This window comes from Lissotriton vulgaris, chromosome 9 (genome assembly GCF_964263255.1).
Source record: "Lissotriton vulgaris chromosome 9, aLisVul1.2, whole genome shotgun sequence".
NCBI classification, from domain to species: Eukaryota; Metazoa; Chordata; class Amphibia; order Caudata; family Salamandridae; genus Lissotriton; species Lissotriton vulgaris.
In genome coordinates, this window is record NC_141697.1 from 100157074 (window position 1) to 100177158 (window position 20085).

The window sequence follows — 20085 nt, forward strand, 5'->3', positions numbered from 1 at the left end:
GGCTCTCAGACTCACAGGGGTCTTCTTTTAGGCCTTTGAAGGACGGTCTGTGGCTGGTGAAGGGAAAGCCCTACCCCTTTTCACTGACCTTCTGGTTGAAGTTGCAGATGATGAATCTTCACTGTCACTTGACAGAGTTTCCTTCCTTGGCTTCAACTTTTGGAGCCAAGTGAGGAGACGACCCTCACGGTCCCGGAGGGTCTTTATAGAGAAGGTGCGGCAGATCTTGCAGTCCTCTGCCTTGTAATCAGGATACAGGCAATAAATGCAGTCCTTATGCCTGTCCTCCACATATAATCTCTTCTTCCCACAGGTGGAACAAGCCTTAAAAAGAGCGTTCTTCTCCTTGTCAGACATTCTAGATGAAAAACAACATCTGAAGAAAAAACTGCTGAAAATTAGCCAACTAGAGTTGAAGTGAGCAGAGCTCAAAGGAGACTCCCTTAGCACAACGTGCGGTAGAGAATCTGAGGCTCTGAGGTTCTCTCAGGAGGGTTCTATGGGGTGAGGCTGATCTGATTGGTTGTTGCTTTACTCTGGTCTGTTTTGCAAAAAGAGGTGGATATGCTACAAAAGGGAATAGGGCCTATGCCCTTTTCTTTCTCTTTTTTATCTACTGCTATGTTATTTTGGTTACCGAGACTTCCATTCCGATGACTGGGAATGATACAAGCTTTGGGAATCTATGAAAGTTCCAATACTGGAGGAATTCCTGCTACTCCTGGTCTCGCTGTTCTGCATGTCTTCTTCATCTGTGTCTGTGCTCGTTTCAGGATCTTCAATAGACCTGTGGGCATCAGGGATACCCGAAGTAATTCCCCTTGGAGTGAAGTAGTCACTCCCCTGCATCTGCGGCCACCACAGCAAAGCTGACCGATCTGTTGCTCCTGACGTCCCACGGACTTCGAAAGGCTCATCAATACAGGGGGTGGTTCTGCAACTCCCTTGAGACCTGAGCTGTCCTCTCTGCAATTTTGAGGCCAGTATCCCCCCATCAGAACCACTGGGATCAAACTCCTATGCACTGTGTTGACTTGCCAAGACTTGTTGGCTCTGCACTCCAGAAATCTTCGGACCTCAAGAAACTCCAGCCCCCAGCACCTCTTACTGCCAAGTACAGCGTCTATACTGCATCCTCTGCACTGTGGACTTTCCTTCTTGGTGAGCTGCTTGAGGTCCTCTTGTGACTCTTGTGCCTTCGGCCTGTGGGTCCTCTGGATGGTCTTCTCCTGCTTCAGTGGCCTCTCCTGTTTGCTTGGAGCCTGCTCTGACTTTCCTGCTTGTAGTGAGTCCCTAGGACCCTGCTGGTTCCAACATTGCTCCTTCGCTTTCCACACCTGTTGTAGATGTCAAGGTTTGTTGGTGCTCCCCCCGGACACCGACCCACTGGTGCCCCACTTCCAACGTGGGACAGCTAATGCACGGCTCCTGGTCCTCCTCAGGCTACATCAACAAAGTCACCATCATCACTTCTGAACTGTCCGTCATTGGTGGGCATTGCTCTTCCATGCCGCTTGGTCGCCTCTGAGTGGCATAGACACTGTCCCCTCTACTTCCAGGTTCTTCACTTCCAGAAGGCACCCTTGGATTCCACCGGACTCTTGCAGTCTTCTCCAGCTGCATTTTTCCTTAAGTCACCCATTGTGGTCTATGACGGTTTCTGACATCACTTTGCACCTATGCACCCTGCTTCCCTGGGGTAGGTATCCTTGTTCCTGGGGTATCCACGTGTGGGGTGACTCTCCAACCTTCTGTCTACCACTGGGTTTCTTCAGGGTTCACTGGGAAGGGTCCTTTTTCTCCAAAACTGATTGATTGATTGATTGATTTAAAAATGTATAAAGAGCAACGAATGCTCGGAGGCGTCTTGGCGCTGAGACAAGAGAAATCGGCATCAGAGGAAATGTATGTGTGTATTAAATGTTGGTTTGAAAAAGCCAGGTCTTTAAGGATTTTCTGAACACAATGAGGCTCGAACTGCTTTAAATCGAGATGGGTAGGATGTTCCAGAGTTTGGTCACTCTTACCAAGAAACATCTGCTGCCCCATCGAACTTGTTTGAATCTAAGTGCTTGCAGCAACTTGTGACTAACTGATCTAAGATTCCTCGAGGGGGCATAGTATTTTACTCTAGAGGTCAGATAGAGTGGACCTCTGCCATGAAGTGCGTTAAATGCAATGCATAGTGCCTTGAAAGCTATGCTTTTTTAACAGGCAGCCAGTGAAGTGACACCAATCGCTGGGCCACTGATTCGTGTCTGGGAATATTCAGGATTAACCTTGCTGCCGCGTTCTGCAAGCGTTGAAGCTTGCTTAGATATTGCTGTTGGATTCCAAGGTACAGTGCATTGCCATAATCCAATTTGGATATTGCAAGGGCAGTTACCACTGTTTTCAAAGACTCTGAGGGAATAAAAGCTCGGATCTTTCTCATCTGCTTAAGGGTGGCCCAAAACCTAGCTGTAAGGGCATTGATCTGACTATTAAATGTTAGCCGATCATCGAAAATCACCCCAAGGTTTCTGACTTTGGAAACTGGTTCGGGACATTCACCCAACTCAGAGGGCCACCATGTCGGCGACCAGCCTAGAGGGTTAGTTAACAAGAGTAGGACCTCTGTCTTGCTGCCGTTCAGTTTTAAACTGTTCGCTTGCATCCAGCTAAATGCCTTTGACATACAGCTCTTAAAACGGTCTGCCACCTCATTTTCGTTGTCGGCGATTGACACCACAAATTGTGTGTCATCGGCATACTGCAACTTTGACTTTTCCGTTTACTTCTAATGGCCACACGGCTGTGTGTCCACTCTGCATACAGGTTCTGTGGGGTTCCTCTGTACTTACCATGGGTAGTTCCTTGTGTCCCCAGCTCCTCTGAGTCTCCTGGTCCAATTCTCGAGTTCGGATGCAGTTCACATTCCACTTTTTTAGTATATGATTTGGTCTCCCCCTGGAGCCGACTGTATTTTGTGCCTACTTACCTGTTTACAATTGAAGTGTTGTTGTGTATTTGTGTTCATATCTACAGGTAGGCGATCTACCAATATGTTAACTAGTGTTGTGTAATAGACAGACGTATTTGTTATATATATATACACTGTGTGGTTTGTTTTGTTTAACCTACACTACATGATTAGCTCTGATAAAACAAGCTGTTTAACACTCCTTCAAGATAAGCCTGAAGGCTGGTCTCCACAGCTACCACTTAGAGAGCTTTCTAAGACCACTAAAATCACCATAAGGGTTTCCTGGATTAAAGCAAGGTGCTTCATGTTTGCCTGAGCTTCCGATCTACCAATGGAATGAGTGGGAGAGGCAGAAAAGCGTAAGCAAATATCCCTTCCCAGTTCATCCATAGGGCATTGCCTTTGGAGGAATTTATTTGCCTAGCTTGATTTAAAAAGCTCACTTAGGCTCATCTTAGGCACGATTTGAAAGCCTTTGTAAAATAACTGCATTGGTGCGGAGCTTCGGTTACACAACGTAACCACTTGTATTTGCTGCCCCAGGACCTTCCCCGACCAATCGCTGCCCAGGCCGCTCTCAGCCGAGCATTGACGCTGAGAGCACGGCCCCGGGGAGGCGAACGTGGTTTTGGTGGCCATATTGGGCGAATTGAAGCACGCGGACGCGCTCTAGTCGCCCTTAAAAGGGGACGTTCGTCCTCTCCGCGCAGTGGACGCGCATAGCGGACGGGCCGAACTCTAGCCGGAGTCATGCCAGAGTCCTGCCCGTCAGCGCCAAGGAGGCGCCGGGAGCCTGGCATGCTGTCCAGCCCCCCATTACTTTTCCTGATGACCATGGGGATCTGTTTGGCTTTCTTATATCTCTCAGACCCCCAGACAAGCATGTCATCACACGCTATCTCCTGAGCAACTGTACCTTGGTTTTACTTGTAGTTGCTCGACTACTCCTAGCGCGCTAAATCATGTCTACGTTGCTAAGCCTTCTAGGGCTCAGGTGAGACATGAACCCCCTCCTCCCCCTAAAGAAGTGGGCTTTCTTATCAATGCTCGTTCTCTGGTTAGTAACAACGTTGCTTTCTGAGAATTCGTCTCGGAAAGAAAACCTTCCTGGGTCTTTGTCACCGAAACGTGGGGCTCGGACTCATTCGGCCAGACCTGATTAATGCCCTCCCTGATGGTTATGCCATGGTAAGACAGGATAGAGAAGACCGCATAGGGGGTGGAATAGGCATTGTCTACAAGAATTCTTTTACCTGTCATATGGAGCCCCTTCCTTCCCCCCAGAAATCCTTTCAGGCCCTTTTCTTTTCTCTTAATACCTCCCCGACAGAAAATGTTGCTGGCATTCTTATCTACAGACCCCCGGGCTCTAGGTCTCCATTTGTCACCGACTTACTTGAAGCAATTGAACCATTCATTAACAGGCCTTCTTTGACTATCCTTGGAGATTTCAATTTCAATTTAGAAAATCTCAACTCTGCTGACACTATGTCACTCTTGGACGCGCTTGCCTCTCTTGACCTTTCCCAAAAAGTGTTATCCCCTACCCATTCTGCTGGCCATATCTTAGATGGGGTTTTTACTAATGACCCCAGACTTGAGATTGGCCCCCCTCTGCCCCTCTCCTGCTCGGATCACACAGCAGTCCCACTGGAATTTCTCCCAGGTTCCCTCTCTGCCCCCCACACGGACAGGAATTGTTGGGTTCTAAAGAGGAACTATAGGGGCCTGTCTAATGAATCACTTGGCCCTTTTATTGCCAGCTTCAGCCCCCCCGCCCCTCCCAGGATATCGATACCACTGCCCGTGAGCTTGCAAGTACCATTTCTCGGGCTATTGACACCTTAGCCTCTCTTAAATCTCACTACTGTGCTAGGAAAAGCCCGTCAGCACCCTGGTACTCAGAAGCTCTTCGACTCCAGAGACAGGAGTGTAGGAGGTACGAAAGGCTGTGGAGAGATCAGCTTGATGCCGATCTTCGGATCAAGCATAAAAATCTCCTTAAGAGCTATACAGCAGCGGTGTTAGCCGAAAAACAAACTTACTTTTCTAAGCTAACCTTATCTCTCTCCTGCCCCGGTGATCTCTTTAAGGTGGTAGAAACCTTATCTCTTGTCCAACATCCCGACCCCATAATACCTTCTCAAGAACTCTGTGATCAGATCGCCACTTTTTTCCACACCAAAATCTCGGATATTTACACAGCTCTCCAGAGTCATAACCTTACTCACGTTCTCTCTCCCTGCTTAGATCATCCCCCAGCTTCCAAAGATATCTTGGCCAACTTTCCTCTTCTCTCGACTGAGACACTGGACAAATTACTAGATTCAACCAAATCAGGCTCCCCTCTTGATCCCTGTCCCCTTAAAATTTTAAAAAACTGCAGGGACACTTTACTTCCCCCTTTGCTGGAAGTTATGAATAGAGCCATCTCCAGTGGTGAGTTTCCAGCTCCTTGGAAGACTGCCATCGTTAAGCCTCTTCTAAAAAAGGCCTCCTTGGATCCTGGGATTCTGAAGAACTTTCGCCCCATTTCCCTTCTTCCCGCTCCAGCTAAGATGTTGGAGGCTCATTTGAACTGCCATCTTAGCGCTTTTTTAGATAAGACCTGCCTGCTTGATCCATCTCAGCATGGCTTCCGAAAGGCGCATAGTACTGAGTCAGCCCTTACAGTGGTGGTCAATAATATCCGCGCCAAGGTCGATAGTGGTCAGACTACTCTTCTGATCCTACTCGACCTTACGGCAGCATTTGACACCCTGTCCCCTACCATTCTGGCCTCCCGCCTCAGTGAGACGGGGGTGAAGGGTTGGGCTCTCAGCCTCCTCACTTCTTTCCTCAACCATCGGGAGCAAAGGGTCAAACTGGGTGACTTCCTTTCCAATGCCATGCCTATGCAATGTGGGGTACCGCAGGGCTCCGCTTTGAGCCCCACATTGTTCAACATCTATGTGGCCCCACTTGCTAGGCTTGTTAGAACTTTTGGACTGGAAGTGCTCTCGTACGCCGATGACACCCAGATTATGGTCTCCCTGTCCCATTCTGTCGAGACCACGGCCCTAAACTTCCGAAATTGTATGGAAGCTGTGGCGGGTTGGATGGCCTCGAACTTCCTTAAATTGAATGGGAAGAAAACGGATATCTTAGTCTTCGGCGGCAATAAGGAGATCTGGTCAGATGATTGGTGGCCCCAGACACTTGAATCTTGTCCCCAGCCCTCCCTCACCGCCCGTAATCTGGGAGTTATATTTGACACCTCACTTGCTTTTGATAAGCAAGTAAGTAGAACAGTCTCAACCTGCTGCGGGGTCTTAAGGATACTAAGAAAACATACCCTTTACCTTTCCCCTGATGCCCGGAAACAGGTTGCAGTTGCCCTTCTATCCTCGCGACTGGACTACTGCAATGCTCTATACCTTGGCATGAGCACCAAATTACTCAATCGCCTGCAGGTCGTCCAGAACGCGGTAGCAAGATTCGTTGTCAATGCCCCCATACGCTCCTCAGGGACCAGGATCAGGAGAAACCTTCACTGGCTCCCGGTGCATGCCAGAATAAAATTTAAAATCCTGACCATCACCCACAAGGCTCTTCACGGTGCTGGCGCTGAGGGCATCAGGACCTTAGTGTCGACCTATATCCCAGACAGAGCACTACGCTCCTCCGGTCAGTATCTGTTGTCTATTCCCCGAGTCGCTAAAGCGAGATGGGGTGGTAAGGCCTTCTCTTCACTAGCCCCCAGACTTTGGAATGAGCTCCCTTTGGAACTCAGGGGCCAGGATTCCCTGCTGCTCTTCAGAAAGGGCCTTAAAACTCTGCTCTTTACTGAAGCCTACTCTTAGGTCTCCTTTCCCTTTTACTTTATATCAGTACCTGGCTTTTATTCCATCTTTTGCGCCTTGACCCCTTTGGGCAAAGTAGCGCTTACACAAATCGCCATTCAGGAACGGGTGTGGGAACCTGGAGGTGAAGCTTGGACATTTCGCTTTTTGCACTGTGGAAAACAGGTCTATGGGAGGAAATCCCTATTCCTGAAAGTAGAGGAACGGAACCTGAGGAGGAAGTTCCCTACTCGTGGATTTGCTGCTACTGTCTGCTGAGAAGGTCTACAATCTGATTGTTTACTCCTGGAAGATGCTCTGCCAGGAGATAGATCTTGTGGTGTATAGCTCAATTCCAAATTACTTGTACAAGGCGCGACAGTTGTAGTGAGCGTGTGTCCCCCTGTTTTTGTATATAGTACATAGCTGAAATGTTGTCTGTGCGGAATAGGACAGCTTTGCCTATCAGGTGAATTTGAAAGGCTGCGAACCCTAGAAACACTGTTAGTAGTTTTTGGTGATTTATATGCAGACTTTTGTGCTTTAGACTCCACAATCCTTGGATTGTTATGTTATGTTAATTTTGTGCTTCTATAGCGCACGGCCACTCCACGGAGCATCCCGGCGCTTTAGCGAAGGTACCCACCAAAAGGGGAGCAACATAACAACTGAAGGGAACATAAAAATAGAAAAAGCCAGTTAAGGGAAAAGCCATGTTTTGAGGGCCTTTCGGAAGGAGAGAAGGCTGGAAGCCTGTCTTAAGGAAATCGGGAGGTCATTCCAGGCACGAGGAGCTAAATAGCGAAAGGACCGGCCTCCTGCTCTGGCGCGCTTGATGATAGGAACGGTCATTTTGGATAAGGAGGAAGATCTAAGGGACCTAGAGGGCTGGTACCAAGAAAGTCGTTTTGCAATGTATTTAGGGCCTATGCCATGTAAGGCCTTAAAGGTCGTGGTCAAGGTTTTAAAAAGGATCCTTTTGGCGATGGGTAGCCAATGTAGAGTTGAAAGAAGATCAGCAGCTCCGGCCCTTCTTGGGAGACCAAAAATGGCTCGGGCCGCTGAATTCTGGACGATTTGTAAGCGTCTAACCAGATATTTAAGAAGTCCCAGAAATAAAACATTTGCATAGTCCAGCCTAGATCCCACTAGCGCCTGGACGATGATTTTCCTGTGCTGGATGGACACTAAGGGAAGGAATTTACGAAGCATCCGAAGGATGCCAAAGCATTTCCCGCTTAGACAAGATATGTGTGGTCCAAAAGATAGAGCATGGAAAATGGGACCCCCTCAAAAATATAAGTTGCGACCAAGGAACAGAGGGGAAAAAGGAGATTTATTCTAGAAAATTGTTCCTTCTGTGGTCATAAGTATCAATAAACAATATACATCCAATAATTAAGAAAGGTGACAGAATTAAATAAGTGTTTACTTTATCATAGTTTTTATTTTCATTTAATGTAATTTTTCATTTCACTTTTTTTATATAAAAAGACATGATTCATCATAAATACATTTTACAGACTTATATTTTTTGCTTTTAAGAACACACATAATTATAACGCACCAGTGATAGAAAAATTTATACAAGATTATAGTACACAATTAATTTTAAAACAGCCACCTGATATTGGAAACTCAACTCAATTCACTAACATACACACATACATACCACAACCACACTACCAAAAGGGGAAAAAGGGAGAAACTAGGTGTTGATTGACAAGTACACAAGTTGTCAAAGTTCTAGGGTCTCAGAAGAATTCGAGACCCCCGCACATGATAGGTTGTGGTATGTATATGTGTATGTTAGTGAATTGAGTTGAGTTTCCAATATCAGGTGGCTGTCTTAAAATTAATTGTGTACTATAATCTTGTATACATTTTTCTATCACTGGTGCGTTATAATTATGTGTGTTCTTAAAAGCAAAAAATATAAGTCTGTAAAATGTATTTATGATGAATCATGTCTTTTTATATAAAAAAAAGTGAAATGAAAAATTACATTAAATGAAAATAAAAACTATGATAAAGTAAACACTGTTATTTAATTCTGTCACCTTTCTTAATTATTGGATGTATATTGTTTATTGATACTTATGACCACAGAAGGAACAATTTTCTAGAATAAATGGTCCAAAAGATAGGTCATTGTCGATAATGACTCCCAGATTTTTGGCCTTCAAGGACACACTGGCAGGAGGGGACATGTCCTGCGGCCACCAGGGTTTCCAGTCTGGCTCGGAGGTGCAGCCAAAGAAGAGCAACTCCGACTTGTCGGAGTTGCACTTCAGTCCATGACATCCAAACCACTCAAAGACCGCACTCAGACAGCCCCTAACCTTGGCGCCATTAAACAACCCACCCCTGTCGCTCGCGAACAGGAGTTGGGTGTCATCGGCGTAGGAAACAATCCGAGCGCCGAATGACTCTGCCACCACTGCCAGAGGAGCCATAAAGATGTTGAAAAGGAGGGGGCTCAAGATGGAACCTTGAGGAACCCCCACTTCTAGCGGTGACATCTCGGCGGAGTAAGGAGGCGCCCAGATTGTTTGTCGGCGGTCGGCTAGAAAGGATTTGAGCCAACTCCACACCGTTCCCCGCAGACCAAAGTCCCAGAGTCTAGAAAGGAGAAGCGTGTGGGGAACGGTGTCGAATGCCGCCGACAGGTCAAGCATTACCAACATAGCTTTTCTTCCTGCGTCTAACTCCTCCCTGATGGCGTCCGTGACTTAAAGGAGGGCAGTCTCCTTGCTAAAATTAGCACGGAAACCCGATTGAGTACTGTGCAACAGGCCATTTTCCTCGATGAAATTAGAAATTGACCTGTGCACAAACCTCTCGGTCACTTTCGCCAGAGCAGGGAGTAGGGAGATAGGTCTATAGTTGGCATGGACCAAAGGGTCGAGTGCTGGTTTCTTCAGAAGTGGCAGGATCATGGCGCTTTTCCAAGCCCGAGGAACTACCCCGGATGATAGCGACAGATTCAAAATGGGATTAATCAGGTCATTTAGAACTGGTGCCATATTTGCTAAACACTTGGCAGGACAAGGGTCAAGTGGGGATCCAGATCTAAGGTTTGCCAAGATGTCTAGTGAACTCTCCCGATCAAGTGGGGGGAAGTCACACAAGAGAGGACCATGGTCTAGTAGGGGGCACCCCAAACTCACAGTATGCTGCTGAAAAGTGGACAGGAGAGAGTCTTGAATGGTGGTGATTTTATCTACAAAATAAACAGCCAATTCCCTCTGCCAGGATTCAGAATGGGCATGGAGGGGGGTACAGGCAGATGGGGATGTAAAGTCTTTCACCACCCTAAAAATTTCTTTACACGAATGCTCCGCCTCATTTATTCTAAGTTCCAGATAAGATTTTTTTCCTTCCCAGATTGATTTATGGTATGCTCGGGTCAATGCCTTAAAATTCTGCCTCTCAGAATGATCATAAGTTCGCCTCCATGCTCTTTCAGCTTTCTTGAGGTCTTGTCGTGATTTTTTTAACTGGGGGGTAAACCATGGGGCTGATGTCCTTCTTTCGGCTGAATTTTGTTTCTTAACCGGGACAAGGCTCTCCAAACAGTCTGTGAGCCATTTATGGAAGAGGCCAATATTCTCCTCTAAGTTGTCAGAAATAGGACACAGAGAATTAGTCAGGGCGTTCGATAGCATATCTTTGGTAAGAAGATGGAAAGATTTAGAGACATGCTTCGCCGACCCAGCAGGTTTAGTCCGTGTTGAATCAGTGACGAGAAAAGAAAAAGAAATTAAAAAGTGGTCCGACCACAACACTGGCAGAGGAGAACGTACACAGATAGGTAGAGTGGAAAAAATCTGGTCCAGCGTATGGCCTTTGTTGTGAGAGGGTCCTATCACATACGGAGATAATCCGAGCACGGAAGTGATATCCAAAAGTTTTTGAGTGTCCGGGTCTAAACTATTGTCCATATGAATATTTAGGTCACCCAATAGAAGGCAGTGATTAGATCTAAGGCAGGGAGTCGATAGAGCTGCCTGCAGTTCTTCTAAAAAGGGCCCCACCGACCCTGGTGGTCTATATACAAGAATACCTGTACAGGCCTGGGAAGGCGAGAGCTGGAGGGTGAAGCCAAGGGCTTCACTACCCTGTATGTTATCGACAGGGAAAGTGTGACATGGTATGTTCTTATTTACTATGATCGCCACTCCACCACCTCTTCCAGATGGCCTATCTTTTCTAAATATATTATAGGCGGGGGGTAAGGCGTTAGCCAAATCAGGGGCAGAAGAATCAGCCAGCCAAGTCTCCGTCAGGAATAGGCAAGATACTTGCGAGTCCTGCAGCAAATTCCAAATATCTAGTGCATGGCCAGGCAAGGATCTGGTGTTTAATAGCAGACATTGGTGGTGGACGGATGGACTAATCTGTGTAAGGAATTTATGATCAGGAAGACGCCATCCACATTCGCTACAGCCTTTCCTCAATGCACGGCCTCCTGGGAATACATGATGGCAGAGACCGCACGGAGGACGGAGAGTATGCAAATCAATACTAGAATAATTAATCATGATGAGTAGCAATATGCAACTAACCCGGATATCGAACGTGTTGCCAGCCGTCCTGCCCCGGCCGCCTCCGAGCCGCTGACGAGCGCAGACGAGCAGGACTCTGGCGCGACTCAGGCGCAGGGAAGGCGCCACACCTGCGCGTCACCGCTGCGCTTTGAGATAGGTGGAGCTTTAAATAGGCCGGCGAAACCTTGGCGAATGAGTCTCCAGAGTACCCGCACCAAGATGGCGGCGTCGCGCTTCAAAAGCCTACCCAAGATGGACTCCACCACCCCGGAACCGGGCCCGCCAAAGTAGCGGTGCTTTTTTGATGATTTTAGTGTGGGAGTGAGGGGCCAGGCACAGCGCGGCGACTAAAAACAAGGTACAATGAAAATAATACCAAAAATAAATACAGAACAAGGAGATTAAAAAGTTATCTGCTGGCGGCGCAGTTACGCTGCCCAACAGCGCTCAGGTTACTGCCTCGCAATGGACACCTTATCCAGGATGTCCCGATCATGGTTCCGCCTTAAAAAGGCCTGCGAAACCTCGGCGAATGAGTCTCCAGAGTACCCGCACCAAGATGGCGGCGTTGCGCTTCAAAATCCTACCCAAGATGGACTCCACCACCCCGGAACCGGGCCCGCCAAAGTAGCGGTGCTTTTGATGATTTTAGTGTGGGAGTGAGGGATTGTGTGATCGTGTAAGTGAGCATCCCAACCAGTGAGCGATGCGTCTGCTGTTAGCACTGTTTGTTGAACAGGTTTGATGAAGGTTCGTCCTTTGGATACATTTTGTGGATTCCACCACTCCAGAGAGTGATGTCTGCGGCCTTCTACCAACACTAGATCAGGCAACTAACCCTGCCAATGGTTCCACTGACTTGCTACGCTTTCTTGAAGGGGACGCATGTGAAGTCTGCATGGGGAGCGATCACCATGCAAGACGCCATCATTCCTAGAAGTTGCATGAAGACTGCTGCTAATGATTGGTTGTGCTGAAACTGAGTAGGAAGAGATTGAATACTGAGAATTCTGGCTGCATTGGGATAGGCTAGAGCTCTTTGAGTGTCTATGGTGACTCCCAGATAAGTCTGTGTGTTGAAAGGCTGCAGATGGGACTCAACGCATTCACTGTAAACCCTAGTAGGCGTAGTAAGTGAATTGTGGCTTGAGTGTGTTGAAGGCACTTCTGGTAAGTGCTGGCTTTGATGAGCTAGTAGTCCTGGTATGGAAAGACATGGATGTACTGTCTTCGCAGATGAGCTGCGACTTCTGCCAGGCATTTGGTAAATACGCTGGGAGCAGTGGTGACCCAAACGGTAGTCCTTTAAATTGGTAATGTTGACCCGCTATCGCAAATCTGAGATATTTGCGATGAGCGGGGTGAATTGGAATGTGGAAATATTCGTCCTTTAAGTCTAGAGTAGAAATAAAGTCGCCCTGCTATATGTAGAAGGGGGAGCATTTTTTGAAGTATCACCATGTGGAAATGTTTTGACAGTATGTAGTGGTTTATTCTCTCAAGTCCAGAATAGGTCTCAAGGAGCCGTCCTTTTTGGGAATTAGAAAATACAGGGAGTACACACCTGACCCTTGATATTGTAATGGTACTGGCGCTTTTAGCAAAAGAGACTGGGATTCCTGTTTTAGTGGGTGTAAATGTTCTGGTGACATTTTGTGAGAATGAGGTGGCATGTTTGGAGAACTGGTGGTAAGCTCCAGGCAATAACCATGTTTGGTAATTCCTAACACCCATTTGTCGGTAGTTCTGGATTGCCAAATGGGGAGGAATTGTAGAAGATGTCCCCCGACAGGTGTAAAATGATCTGGGGAAGGCTAGGTAAGTCACTGCTTGTTAGGGGAATTACATGATGTGGAACCCTTGCCCCTACCTTTGCCATTGTTCCCTTTGTATCCTCCTCTAAAGAAGCCTCTTGTGGAGGAAGATAGATTGTTGCCTTTGTACGAGGCAGCATTATTGTCTGAGGATGTGGTCTTGGACCCCTCACGGTAGAAGGAGCGACGAATGGAGCCACGATTTGAAGGAGACTGTAGTGCTCCCATTGTTTTAGCTACCTCAGTGTCTTTTTTCATTCTCTCCAAAGCCTGATCTACTTCGGGCCAGAAGAGATGCTTTTTATCAAATGAAGTATTTAAGATGGATTTTTGGACTTCAGGTTTAAAAACGGAAATCCTTGTGTGCCTTCTAAGTAACACACAGTGTTAATTTCTCGAGCTTCGGAGTAACACACAGTGTTAATTTCTCGAGCTGCGGTATCAGTAGCATCTAAAGCACATCTAATAGAGGGATTGGAGATGAACTTTCCTTCTTGTACTAAATCCTGAGCTTTTGCTTTGGGCACATCTGGGAGATATTGGAGCAATTGCTTAATTTTGTCCCAATGCACTCTTATCATACCTGCCTAATAGGGCCTGCGTGTTTGCAACGCACCAGTGATTCTCTGCCTGGTCGGCTACTCGTATACCAGAAGTGTCCAATAATTTTGACTCCTTGTCCGGAGAGGGGCATCCCCCGAGGTTTGTGTATTGACCTGTTTAGAGGCATTAGAGACAACTAATCGGATCCTGCAGCTTTGAAGGAGTATTTTTCAGTTGACTGGGGGTGAGTGCTTGTATTGTCAACGCTCCGTTCATCATTTCCTTTGGTATTTTTCAGTTTCGGCACCAAGGACTGTGCTGGGATTGAATGACTTATGGGCACCGAAGGTTTGGATTCGAAGCAGTTTTCGATTTCGGTGTTGAGGGTTTCTACTCCGAAGCTTCAGCTTCAAGCCCAAAGGTTTTGGCTCTGTGCCCGACTTTGACTGACTCAATCCCGAGCCGAAAGGCATAACGATGTGTTTTGGTGCCAAGCGGGAGGCTTGGCATTAGAAACATCTTCTCGGTGCCAGCCGTGGCCCAAAGGTGGAGGTGTGTTCGGTACTCAAGGAATTTTGACCTTGTGGTATGTCATCTTCCATCTTGGAGTCCGATTCCGGAATTGATATAGGTTCTTCCTGCTCCTCTTTGGTCCCTTCAGCATCAAATTCTTCGTGCTCGGATTCTTCACCGAAAATGTCCAGAGCATATTTGATGTTCTGGCTTTGCATTTCACGACGTTGAGCCTGACCATCGCGGAGTGTTTTCTTCGATTGAAACAATCTGCACCCGTTGCAGTTCTGTTCGTTGTGCTCCGGAGATAAGCACACGTTGCACACTTCGTGTGAGTCGGTACGCGGATACTTTGCATGGCACCAAGGACAGAATTTCAATGGAGGCCGTTTTGTCGACTGCGAGGTGGAGCAACTCGGTGAGTCACAACTGCCTACTACGAGTATTCCAATCGAAATATAAATATTCTTCAACCGATAAGATACGCGGATTAGTTGGATACGCGTACGAAACAATACTGACGTGGGTAGAGTGGAATACACATCCGAACCCGATGGCAGAAAAAAACAATCAAACAATGGAGTCGATGCCCATGCGCGCTATCACCGAAAGAAGGAGTCACCTTACCTCGTGACTGGAAAGACTTCTTCGTAGAAAACAACTTGCAAACATCCAGAACCAACACTAGATGGCAGGAGTATGCAAAGCATGTGAATTACAGCTGTATATGCCAAGAACAGATGCTTACTGGGTAAGTAACATTATCCTTAACTTCACTGCTGACAGTCAGCTCAAGAAATAGATACTAAAATTATTGCCAGGAAACATTTCTCATTGACATATGCAAACAAAGAACCCACATTTCCAGATTAAGAGGTATGTACACAATTTGAGATTTTACCCCATGAATAAAAGCTTGTCATACTAGTAGCTATGGGTATTCCCCAGATCTAGTGTAAAGCCTGTAAGAAAGCACCTTTCTGATGGCACAAAACTTATGCTATTGAGATAGAACAGTAGGAAAGTAAAACTGACTTTATTACCCACACACCCCTTTTTGATAACACTGTTTTTGCTAAAGACCTCAATTGTCAATGTGTATTTATTGGTTTAACCCCTCCGCTGCGCTGAACATTACGCACTGGTGCGGAACGTTCTATTGCGCGGGCGGGCCGCGACGTTCAGCGGACGTGCGCAGCACTACCGAGGTAGTGCACGCGACGTCCGCTGAACGTGCGCAGCACTTAAGGGGTTAATAATGGACTCTGTAGAACAGACCAACATTTTAAAGGTGGCACACCGTTAGAATTTCAAAGGTTGCAAATGGAAGTTAAAATGTGATTGATCATGCAGATTGTGGTTGAGAAGAGAAATAAGTAGGTTATCAGGTTTTAGGTTTAAACTGATAATATCTGATAAAACCCAACCAAAAGGAAAATAGCCATCACTTGTGTAAACCTATAAACACTGAAAAAACACCTTTGCAACCACAAACTAAGTGCCATTCAAAGAAAGGAAAAGATGAATGAAAGTAATTTTTATTTCTTCCTGGAAAGGCTGGTACAATGTAACTTTGTTATACAAGGTGGCATCAAGAAAGATTGGGCTAACATTATTCTGCTTGACGTTTGTTGTTTAGGTATGTCACTAAAACATAGCAGGGCTCTCAAAATCCAAAAAATTGTACTAGTCCTGCAAGACTAGTACCCTAAAGAAATTCCTCGACCTAACTGCAACCTACTTGACCTAAGTCTCTGAAAGCGGAGCAAATGTGACAAGATAAGATTTAAAGGCATCTTTATTGCTCATGAGAAATAAAAATGCCTTTAAATCTTGTTATCTTGTCGCATTTGCTCCGTTTTCACAGACAGAGGACAAAAGCTGGTTTGTTTTCCTACTCACCAGAAAGGGCGAGTAGGACCTAAAAATAGCTCGACCTTGTTAAATTTAGCTCGACTATGCGAGCGGTCGAGTTAAATTTTCGAGCCCTGCTTAGTCTCTTCTTCCTTCTGTTTTTTTCAGTTTTGTGGTCTTTGGTCTAAAGATGCAGTGTTTATAAGCATGTTTTAGGTCTTATTTAGTTATTTTATAAACTGTAGAGAGTCAGGAAATATCAAAATCCTATTTGACATTTTGCCTACATTTGATTTCACTGATAGGTAAAATGGCTGGTTTCATAAAAATCGTTCCTATTATGTAGCATTACATTTACTCACAGACAGAGAATGGGGGAAATCCTTTGATACATCATCCCCCTTTTCTAGTGAGTCAGTATTTACTGTAAGTGAATTGCCAAAAACCCCAGTCTTTCTGTGAAAAGAATGTTGTCACCAAGCATCTCAGATAGTGGTGAAACATGACACCAGGCGGTTGGTAAACATGGAAAACAGTGCCACTTGGAATGCTGCTGAAAAAAGTTCTGACTAAGTTCAATAAAGATTGGAGTGATATTGTTTGTATTTGCAGTAAAGCAGCTACGTATATGAAAAAGTTGTATGATGGCCTGTCAAAATCGATACCTGAGCTGAAGTGCTTCCCTGTAAGAGATCCTGGTCACTTACTAGATGGTATGCTGAAGGCATCTTTACAATCTTCAGAGTTAATGAAGAATGCTATTGACTTTGTAGTCCATTCTGGTGCAGTAAAAATGCATTCGGTCCTCATATACCCGGTGCACACACTACCTATACACATGCACTATCAGTGCAGAAAGCAAGCAATAATTAACATTAAATTAAAATATCATAAACACTGGAAAAACATATTTTCAGTTTTTAATGGCACGAAAATGTGTAACCACTGATAACCACTGTTTTTTAAATTATTAAAAAAACTCCACCAGAATTTACCAAAAATAGAAACTGAAAACAGGAAAGCCTAGAAATAAGATACTTATTTTATTTATTTATTTATTTATTTGATTTATATAGCGCGTTATAACCCAGGGGTCTCTAAGCGCTTACAGATTTTAATAAACTGGAGGCTCAAAATCTTCCCAAGCTCACATTTGTGTCATATAGCAAGCAGGAGAAAGAGATTGATTATAATTTCATGAAGACATGTGAAGCAGGGATGCAATTATAAAGTCCATTGGAGGCCTGGGCTAATATTCTGGCCAGCGCTTCCAGATTTTGTGTATGGAATATTTGTATATATATATTTCACTCTAGACAGGTTGTCACATTTTCAAAGGACCCATAATGAAAAATGTTTCATATTTGGGTGGCATGCATGATCAAAGACATAATGGATTTAAGTATTCCTTTGACATAGTGGTATGTATTTTCAGCCATAGCAAGGATGACCTTATCTATTTCTTTTTTTATTTGATAACTATTTTCTATTGACGTCCATATATATTTCTTGTAGTCAATGTAAGTAGGACTTTTTTCTGCTCTTGTTACTACAAAACGTACCATTAACCAAACATAGAAGAACCGTGAAATGCTTTTCTGTAAAGGTATGTTAAGATAATAAATGGTCCACGCGAACATTAGTAAAACTCACAGGTTCAGAAGTAACCAAGTGCAGCAATTAAATCTCCCCTTTACTGATTTTATTCAGAAAGCCATTTCTGAGAATTGCTAGAGGACATAGTCTGTCTGACTCTTGTTATTGATTTACCAAAGACCGTTGGCTTTCTCTTTTTTTATTATGACATAAATAACTAATTGCAAATTCCATACAATGCTCAGAATAAAATGTGACTCTTTCATAAGCTCACCAGTTACTGTGATCTGCACATTTGATAATGAGTTGATGTACATGTTTAAAATCGGGTTTTCATATTATCTATAGTCAGGTAAAATGTGCCGATGTATTTTTCTTACATGTTTCATTTTAAAATATTAGAGTAACCAGACGTTTAATACAAATGTTTGCAAGCATTATCCTCCATGCACCCAGTTTGATCAGATGCCTGTTAATATCTTGTTCGCTCCTGCAGGTCATGTCTCGATGGGAGGAGTACCTTAGCAAAGTAAGCAGCAAATCCAATGTGCCACCTGAGGTGGCTGACATTTCTCTAGCCTTCCCCTTTCACCAGTACTTTGCCAACGCCCCTCAGCCAATTTTCAAGGGAAGGTCCTACAAGGAAGACATGGAGATTGCTGAAGGCTGCTTCAGACACATCAAAAAAATATTCACTCAACTTGAGGTACAGTAATACACAAACAGGCATTTTTGGAGTTGTGAAGTGGATGAGATTTTGATTTTTTACATGCAATACAAGGGAGTCAGCATGAGATCTTTTATCGGGACCGAAAGTGAAATTGCATTTTTAGTTATGGACAAGGTAACTGACGTTGATTTGAAATGTGTTGTCACTTTACTTTATATTATTCCTGCATTGAGAAGCTCTGAAATTATCTTTTACAAACAAAGAGTACATTAATAGGTCTCTGAAATAGCCTTATGAAAGTTAATGCATGTGCTACAGTTCTCTTCCCCTCCCCTCCCCCCCAAAAAAATTCCTCTCTCTGATGGATACTTCTAACAACAGATTCCCGACTAAATCCAGATTTTTTTCTGAGCATTTCTCCTGTGCACCAGTAGGTAGCATCGTGCGACTCCGTGTCGACTTCTGTTTGCTCAGGAAATGACACAGCTGGCACATATAAGCACCACATCTACACACTGATATCAGATCCTTTCTTTCTGTGCCTTCGGACGCGGATCTAGATCTTGCTCCCTCAACTTTTTTCTCATTTTTATACGCATTTTTTCAAGATATTTTTCTTACATTGCGCAAGGAAACCTGTCGCCTCCAAAGACTACAGGATTGAGACCTTGCAAATACTGTCAAATGCAGATGTTTTTACACACCCCTCTGCCTGGCGAGAATACCAGAAGAGATGTGGTAGTTTTGGTACGAAACCCTGCCTTCTCAATACTCACTCGGCAATCCCGACGAGTGGCTCATCCTGCAAGCTGGAGATCTACCAAAGCCTTGGGTAGCCTGCTAGCACTTCTAAAATTGCCTAGAGTTTCCCTTTGAGAAGAAGAGCTACTCCCCTACAGACCACAGGCACCTACAAGCATTGTCCAGTCCACTGTCTTGCAGCTCTCCAGCCTGTCTGATGACGACCAGGAAGGGGTACCTGTGCTCTGGAAGGTCAGCTCTATCTCCCCATCGAGTGTGAAGACACCAGGAACAACCGGAGCCATGCAGCACCAATAGCCGGGGTACTGGACACCCTACAACCAACACAGACAGTGGGAGTGCAGTTCGGATTCTGACTGCACCACTACCAAGAAGCCATCAAGGGACGTCAGCATCACTGAGAGCCACTTTGTGAGTGGCCCAGCTGTCCTGATTCTGCCAGCTGCTTGTCCCTAGCCGCAAGGAGCACCTTTGCACACACAGCCTGGGTACCGATGAACCTGCTGTGCTCCCTTCTGCCAAAGGCCCTTGCGACTTAAGCCTCCATTTGGGAGCTCTTGAAATTGTCCACAAGTGCCCCTGTTCAGCCTGTTTTCAGGTGGCCCCCCCTTCTTTGTATCCCCAGCTACCAACCTCACAAGCATCCTGCTCCCAGCTGAAACTGGGTAGTTCCTGAAGAACTGCTGCTAGTACTTAACCCACGTCTGACCGAAATTCCAGAGATGAACCCCTGAATTGGCTGTGCCTACCTTTTACGCTTGTATGAATTTTCCTTTTATAGGATTGCATTGTGCATAAAGGCACACAACGTTGTGATATTTATAGCTGTAAAAATTGATAACAAAACAGTACTTACCTTTGAACAAAGGTCTTTTTTTAAAGAAAATATATATTAAAAAAAGTGTTATTTTTCTAATCCCAGTTTAGATTACATTTAGTTAAAATTGCATTTTTTTTATTGGTCCGTTTTTCTAAATTTCTAAAAATTAACTGTTAG

The 20085-nt window shown here is 45.2% G+C and overlaps 1 protein-coding gene across 1 annotated transcript in view; it reads left to right on the plus strand.

Annotated features, from left to right (window-relative positions):
* The window catches only part of AQR (aquarius intron-binding spliceosomal factor), a 451150-nt gene that overhangs the window by 304336 nt on the left and 126729 nt on the right, over nucleotides 1-20085 (plus strand). Inside the window, exon 26 of the mRNA XM_086937130.1 lies at nucleotides 18153-18362. Within this exon, the coding sequence (XP_086793256.1) occupies nucleotides 18153-18362 (210 nt within the window). The remainder of the gene's footprint in view (nucleotides 1-18152; nucleotides 18363-20085) is intronic.